General features: G+C 33.9%; 1 protein-coding gene across 3 annotated transcripts; it reads right to left on the reverse strand.

The window, feature by feature from the left end:
* Positions 1-3,010: 3,010 nt before the first annotated feature.
* Positions 3,011-5,974, reverse strand: LOC148587075 (uncharacterized). Of its 3 annotated transcripts, none has more exons than XM_088514221.1 (6): positions 5,560-5,974; positions 4,826-4,877; positions 4,639-4,687; positions 4,474-4,558; positions 3,395-3,634; positions 3,011-3,289 (listed from the first exon to the last, which is right to left on the reverse strand). In XM_088514221.1, the coding sequence occupies exons 1-6, from the start codon at positions 5,853-5,855 to the stop codon at positions 3,241-3,243; spliced, it is 771 nt and encodes a 256-aa protein (XP_088370347.1). In that variant the 5' UTR covers positions 5,856-5,974; the 3' UTR covers positions 3,011-3,240. The 3 variants fall into 3 exon arrangements, with proteins under 3 accessions (XP_088370347.1, XP_088370348.1, XP_088370346.1); XM_088514222.1 differs by having other exon boundaries at positions 3,011-3,284; positions 3,395-3,652; XM_088514220.1 differs by having other exon boundaries at positions 3,395-3,652.
* Positions 5,975-8,145: the final 2,171 nt, after the last annotated feature.

Below are 8,145 nucleotides of genomic sequence, written 5' to 3' on the forward strand. Positions count from 1 at the left end.
TCGAGCCTGAACGTTCGCCCAGAATTGTCTCTAGGGATGAACATCATTTTACCTAAACGATCAGACAAGTAGCCTTTGTTTTCAAAGTTCTAGGATTTAGGTTCGCTTTAGCTCAGACTTAGAACTAATACTAGGCTTTTTACAGATTTGGGGAATTTGGAACCATGGGATTGTTGAAGGATCTATACGACCCGGGTGAGTACAAACTCACATGACACTAGCAGTTATTTTTCCTGCATTGCACAATTATTTTGTGTACCAAACATGCATTTTTACAACTCTCATCAAGTATATTTTGCTATGTTATGAACTCTATATTTTTGTGAAAATATACTACTTAACAAGATAACGAACATGATAAGATTGTAAGAGCATGCATGTAAAATACGGATAAGACTAATTGCATCGTATGACATGGTACATTGGTACATGCGAGATAACGGTCATGGGCTTACTATACATGTTAACTCTATGGTCAAACGTGTGCGTGGATGTGATATAAGGGCCTTAGATCCAATTGTTATTTGTGACCGGTGCAACCTTAATTGGCTGGTCACTACAAGACATACATCAAGTAGCGTGGGCCACTCGAGATCGGACTCAGTTAGGCTACTAGCGTTATGGACGATAGCGTACAATGGTTGAGGCACCGACATTGTATTACAAGTCCTTCAGGACAACACCAACCTTGCTTAGAATGGGTAATATCTCGGATAGACTATACAGTTGAACTATCATTGATTCACATGATTATAGCACGTATTATATCTATACTGCATTCATAAATAGTTGTCACGTCAAAATGCTGCATAATTTATCAAACAGAGTTCATCATTTAATGGCATAAGTACTATGTGCATTTTTACTTACTAAGTCTTTAGACTTACCCTTGTTCATGGTTTCGTCGTATTAACGACGTCAACAAAATGACATCATCTAAGCTTGTGCGCAATGATCAGCTTAGCCCCTACTTCTGTGGAGGACCCAAATTCTAAAAGCCCCTCGTTTGACAAATCTTAGTAGAGCCGTAGAATTTTGGGTCTTAAAGCCCAGTCCATTTTGCTACATATGTAATGAATTTTTTTGAAGGTCCACTGAAGCAAAACGTAGAGTGAATGAAACGGTAAAGAAGGCCCGATACAAGGTGTATGCTCGTTCTTGCTCGCTCATTCTCGATGTGACTATCTTTTGAGTCATTTTTCGTAGAACTATGGGGTTAGATTTGATCCCACACTTTTAAGGGGACAATGATTTTTTATAAATTGGATTAGAGAAACTTTTTTCAACTTAATTTATAAAAATTAGAGTTGACAATTTAACACGATTCGTAAACCTAACACGAAATAAAAAGATTAAGATTGATGAGTCTAACCCATTTAATTAATAGATTGGGTTATGGTTGATTAATATAGTCTTATAGCCATATATCAACAACCAAACATGCTATATAATGGCTAATTATTTTTTACTTGATCCGTAAACCAATTTAATTAAATGGTGATGCCTTGACATGACCCAAACTTAATACTTAAATACTAATTGCCACTCCTAATAAAAATAACATGGGTAAAGACCATATACCTATCTCAAACTACCACCTAATGGTCCCAATTGACAATGTCTCCCCCCCCCCCCCCCCCCCCCAAAACCCCTCCAAACTTTCAATTGTTACAATTCCTCCCCAAACTACCAAAACATTGTCAATGTCCCCCTAACGCTTGCAAAAAGATAAAAATGCCCCTATATATTTCTTAATAAGACAAAAATGCCCCTATAAATCAAAAAATAATAATAATAATTTTTAATTTTTGGTGATTATATAATAAATCTCTGAGTCAACCCGCCAAAATTTAAAAATCCTTAAGTTTATTTTTTATTTTTTATTTTTTTTTTCGAAAATTTACTCCATATGTCAATCAAAATGACAATAAAATTCCTACAGTCAAATTTTTTTAATAGCTGTTAGTTCCAATCAAAATGCACCGTTTTACCTCATTAAAATATTAATTTTTTATTAATTTAATTTTAAAATTTAAATCTAGTTTTTTTTTTTTTTTTTTTTTTTTTTTTTTTTAAAAAATTGAATAGATGGCCAGGGATGCGGCCACAAGCCACCCTAGGGGTGGTTTGCCCACCCCCAGGTTGGGGGTGGCCCGTGGCTCGCGGCCACCCTTATGGTGGGTGGTTTGGGGTGGCTGCGAGCCACCCCAAACCCATGGGGTGGCCGTGAATGGGTTTTTTTTTTTTTTTTTTGGGCTTTTGGGGGTGGTTTTGGCCACCCTTATACCGGCCGCCGTAAGGGGTGGCCGAAACCACCCCCAAAAGTCCAAAACCGTGAATGAGTTTTTTTTTTTGGCCTTTTGGAGGTGGCCGGACCACCCTGTTGGCCATGGAACTACCCCCAGACCGTCCATGGGGGAGCCACCCCGATTTTTTTTTTTTTTTTTTAAAAAAATTATGCCCAAAATGACGTCGTTTTGGATTGGGTGGGTGTTTTAGTTTTGAGGCTCAAAACGGTGTAGTTTCCGGGTGAGGGTATAATGGGCATAAAAAGTCAAATTATTTGAGTTTAACGTTGAAAAGTAACAGATGGGTCCAAAGTGAGAGATTTGAAAGTTCAGGAGGGGTTTGTAAAATCGGCTAGAAGTTCAGGGAGCCAAAGTGAAGTTTCTCCTAATTTTTATTCGGCCACCCCAAAAGTCGTGGGACGGCTACTCCCAAATAGAAACCCTCTCCCCCCACCTCTTTTTCTCACTTGTTTTGTGGCTTTGGTTGTGACCACTCTTTACCATATCTTGTTGAATAATGTTACACGTGTTTTTTGTGTTATTTAAAATTGACGTGGTTTTTAAAATTATTAGTTTGTGATAGTTCGTTACAGCAGGTCCGAAATGTTTGAGCAATTAAGCTAGCATATGGGGTAAATAAATACTTACGACTACATTCTATAGAAAACATGTGATATGTCAATTGATTGAGCACACATATTTTATGAGCATAATTACTTGTCAAATATTTTTACTCCCTTGCATTGTTTAGTCAGAGTTGTTTAACCTTGATAAACGTGTGAAGGGAGTTTTAATAAATAACACAAAATTTATTCGAAACAGCCAAAATACAACCCAATGCTCAAATTGGCTTGAATTACATATTAGTCTAGCAACAACATGAACAAAATTCAGAATATAACATTTGTCAAGAGATGTTGCCCTGGCTTGGATCTACAAATTTCAGTAGCATCTAAATAACTTTTAAAGGGCTTGGATCACCTTCCACGCTCTGTCCTGGCCTAAGAAAAAGAGAATTTCATATCATAATCATGTCCATTAATGTAACAATTAGTGAATATGTGTGTATGTGTGAAAAAATAGATTATATTGAAAGATTCTCTAACATTAGAAGTGCTATTATCATATCCATCTGTTCCTGCATCTTCTTGATTTTCTCATCCGTCTCCAACTGTTTTCTCTTGCACTCTTCATGGTTATTGACTTGAGTGGTGTCAAGCAACTGAGATGACAATAAACTCCCCATGCCTCTAACGTGGCCAGAGTGTGACCCTCCTGGTATTTCTGTCATAATGCCTTCCTCTATGCAGTTTTTGAGTTTCCTAATATCAGGTTCCTGTTGACTACTACAAAAACACAAAAACCTTTTGTCATAGCAAAGAATGTCCTTCTTAATTAGAAAAATTTTAAAAACCAAACAAGTAAAGACCCCAATAATATATAAAAGATTAGACGCAATTGGAAACAGAATGGGATGCATCGTCGACAATCAACTAACACATCAAGATGATACAAAATCTAAAGAGTTCAATAGATCTTTCAATCACATCATAATCTATCGGATTAAGTGCAACAAGATGATACAAAATCCAAAAAGTTTGACAAATCTTTCGATAGTATTACGATTGATTGGACTAGAGCAAAAAATCAGTTTCAATTACCTATTAATTTAGATTAAATGGTGTATATACAATAAATAAAAATAGAAAATAGAAAAAATTTATTAAAAATATGAAAAAGAATTACCTTTTCTATATAAAAATGTGGGTTTTAATATTTTTTTAAATTTTAATTAGGTCTATGTATTAGCGAGGCCAACGGAGCCATCTCATGTGATTTTATTTTATTTTTTATATATTTATTTAGGATATGAGCGACAACTTCGGTGAGTCATCGCTAATAAGTATGTGATTTTTTTTTTTTTTTTTTTTTTTTTTTTTTTTTTTTTTAACAAAAAAAAACCATTTAGGATATTACATATTAGCAATGACTTGGTTGTCGTAGGTGATAATCTAAATATCAATCTACAGGTGTTATCGTTGATATGTTATTATTAGCGACGACTAAGATAATCTTGTCGCTAATAACTTCTCACTATAGGCCCCATAAAAAAAATAAATAAATAAACTCTAGGTTATTAGGGACAACATATTTATCAATGTTGTCAAAATGAAGAGATACTCACATTAGCTTGGCACCATCATGCACTGCATTGCTTGGAGAGTTGCCCTGGACATTGCTGACATCAGCCAATGCTTTTCTTTTACTTGCTGAAAAAGGCCAATCTAAAACTGTTAAACATAGCTCCAAGAGGCGATTGACAAAGTTAATTATTCTACTTGAGCCTTACCAGTACTAACAACTTTGCCTTTGCTCTTCTCCATGTTATTCAAACCACCCTTCATAGGAGCAATGAAGATAAATTTAAAACTAAATACCCATAAAGCTATGGCACCAACCATCCAAATTATCAAGGCTTTGCCACAAACTAGAACAAAAATTACCAATTATGGTGAAAGGGACTAAAGTAGTAATACCTGTGCAGTAGTTAGATTAGCTCCATTGTTAGCAGTTACAGATTTCCTATCACTGAGAAAACAAAAGAGAAAAGAAATAAAAAAGAAGAAAATAAAAGTTTCCGTTTCATGTTGTTTTCATTTCTAAAAGGTCTCGAAACTAACCTGATCAATTAAGACAATTGAGCTTATGTATTTGTTTTCAATGGCACCAAGAAGGTAAAAAGCCTATGTTAAAGTAATTTTGATTGCTCAAATTATCTCAGCAATGGCAGCCAATGTATATAGAAATTATAATCTTACCTTTTTGCCAATTGGGCTCATTGAGTATTAAAACATGTTTGATTGTAACTTTTAAAGTCTCGATGAAAAAGATGATTCAAAACATGAGAATTCAAGGTTGTTCATGCTGTCAAACATGAAGACAAATTTGGTTGTGGCTTTGGCTAATAAAATACTAGCCGTTACAATGTTCAACAAATTGTAGCTCAACAATGCATAAAAAACTAATAATAATAATAATAAAAAAAAAAGAATCTGAGTCTCTTCTCAAATGATTGTTGATGAAATAATGGAAAATGAATATTTAAATGAAATAACGAAAGTTGATAGCTAAATTGCTGAGCTGAACGTTTGAGAAAAGGGGCCAAAATAGTAATTGGGTAGAACAAATCCGAGTGTCGAAAATTGGAGGAGCCTGCATGACTAAAATTGAAACGGTTAGTAATGGAGATTCAGAATTCAAGAAAACCAACATCATCTGAATTCCGAATCGAGCTACATGATTATAATGTTTCCTCTGTTCCAAACACAAGTTGATAGCTTTTGTCTTGTCGGAATCATCCTTTTCATCCCCTGACTCCCTCTTCCTTTTCGGGTTCTTCTGGGATCCCGACGCCTTGGTTTCCACAGGCTTCGGAAGTCGGCTTGATCTCCTTTTCTGATTGCCCCATTTGACTCCGACACAATACCGGCGAGACTCTGATTCAGGGAATAAAACTCGAAGTTGGAGCAGGATTTCAGAGACTATATTCTCATCAGTGTCCGCCATGCTTGCCTTTTTCTCAGACAAACTCAGACGAAAAGACACCAATTTGCTTGTGTTTTTGTCTCGGTCTTCTTCAAATTTGAAGAAGACAGAATTTGAACCGATAAGACTGTGCGCATGAATGCTCTGAACTCTCACTATATTATGATATAGCACAGTGAAGGACGAGAGGACCGTTATGGCACAAAGAGTATACTATTACAACGGTCAAAAATTTGTGGAAAAACTGGGTCACAAAGATTCTAACGGTCATCAGTACTTCAAGATTCAAATTCAATAATCATATCATGCTAATTAGAGATCAGAAAACGGTTTCAAGTTGTTGCTATCTTTTTTTTGTCTTTTTTATTTCTTTTCCGTCAAAACAGTTAAAACATTAACAAACAACTTTCCTTAAATAACACTAAAAAAAAAAAAAAAAAAACTCAACTCCTTTCATTTTTAGGTCATATCATAACACTTTTTCGACTAGAACGTTTAAAATTACCTTTTTTTCGTAAAAAAAAAAATTTATGTTACACGCTCTCATTTTCAAACTATCTAACATGGCTTTCTAATTAAATCTAAATTCAAATCTAAAGATTTTAAAAGTCATGTAAAAAAGTGTGAAAGTAAAAGTAGTGTATGTAATATTATTAAAAAAAAAAAAACCAACAACAAAACAAAACAAAAGTTGGATACAAACTGGTTTGTAGTTAATTTCTATAAGCTAGTCTAATAAAGTGATATGTGTTCATGTTTTCTTATTAATGCTGTTAAAGAACATAAATTTCTTCCAAACCATATTGAGAAAATTTCCTCAAACTCACTCTAATGAATGCCAAGTGTTATATAACATATGAGAGACACATGTTTTCTTTCACATTCTTAATAGTCATTTATTACCCTTCTGCTAACCTAAAAATTCAAACATTGATTTTTTAGGAACTCAAACATGTTAAATGACATTTGCCATTTATTAGAGTGAGTTGAAAGAAATTTTGTGTCTACTAAAAAAATGACACAAATTTTCTCCAAATTGGTTTGAGAGAAATTTACTTCAATCTACTCTAATAAGTGACAAGTGTCATTCAATATTTTTACGTTTCTAAAAAATTAATGTTTGGTTTCCTAAATTAATTAAATGCTATTAAAATATTAAAGAAAACATGTGAGAGATGACACTTGACAGTTATTAGAGTAAATTGAATGAAATTTCCTCCAAACCAGTTTGGAGGAAATTTCTGTCCTTTAAAAAAATGTGAAAAACATATGTTATTAAAAAAACATGTAGTTCTCATATGCTAAGAGATTTTTGGTAATTTATTAGACCAGTTTGTAAGAATTAACTACATACCAGCTTGTAGCTAATCTTTGACCATATATATATATATATATGGAAAAATATAAAAAAGCCCCCCAAACTAAGAGTGTTTTGCAACAGAGCCCCACAATTTTCAAAATGTACTAAAGTAGCCCATTAAACTACCAAAATGTATCAAAAATGCCACTTATTTTTTTATATTCTTATAATACCCCTATTCTTTTAAATAATAAAATAAAATAAAAATTGTAAAAAAACCAAATAAATTTTTTTAAAAAAAAAAACAAAAAAAACCAATGGGCAAATAAATACAAAAAAAAAAAAAAAAAAAAAATTGGAATGAATAAATAATTAGTCACTGTAGTTGACCTAAATTACAAATCGTTTCATGTCATATGAAAGTAAAATCAAAGGTTCCTAAGATATTCCAAAAAAAACAATTTAATCCCTAGAGTCAAATTCTGTTAAAAAATCTGACGAATTCTATTAAATGTAACATGAGTTCAATGCGAGAATTAAATTAGCTAATCTCTCACATGCATGATATATGTCATTACGTCTGTAATGGAAAACGCCCACCTCAAGTCCAAAAACCACCGTAGCCCCACCCTATGACTACCACCAATGAACCACAGAAAATGATCACCATGCCTCCACTAACATGTGGGGGTCGGGTGCGGTGGTTCTGTTTGGGATTTTTTTTTGCATTGGGTGGTGATGGTTTTTGGACTTGAGGAGGGGGTATTCAGGAATAGACATAATGACATATAATTTAGAATCTAACCGAAATAACAATAGGAATATATAGGTTAAATCAGAGTCTCACTGGCCTTGGTAGCATCTCACCACCAACAAGAAGATGAGTCACACCTCAAAGAAAACATACGTTTTTCATTAATCATGATCCATCTCTATAGGTGTACAAAAGAACACTTAAATAGAGTAGAACAAAAAACCTAAACCGAAATTGACTGACTTCCGGGGCAAGCG

Source organism: Corylus avellana, chromosome 3, assembly GCF_965113065.1.
Source record: "Corylus avellana chromosome 3, dhCorAvel1.hap1.2, whole genome shotgun sequence".
In the NCBI taxonomy this organism is placed as follows: Eukaryota; Viridiplantae; Streptophyta; class Magnoliopsida; order Fagales; family Betulaceae; genus Corylus; species Corylus avellana.

Bases quoted from the DNA above. Each gene is read 5' to 3' on its own strand.
- LOC148587075 (XM_088514220.1), bottom strand. From the start codon at position 5,855: ATGGCGGACACTGATGAGAATATAGTCTCTGAAATCCTGCTCCAACTT. The intron at 4,878-5,559 runs GTTGGTTTTCTT...TTGTTTTCTCAG, and splicing joins CGATTCGGAATTCAGATGAT to TGATAGGAAATCTGTAACTG. The intron at 4,559-4,638 runs GTAAGGCTCAAG...GGCCTTTTTCAG, and splicing joins AGGCAAAGTTGTTAGTACTG to CAAGTAAAAGAAAAGCATTG.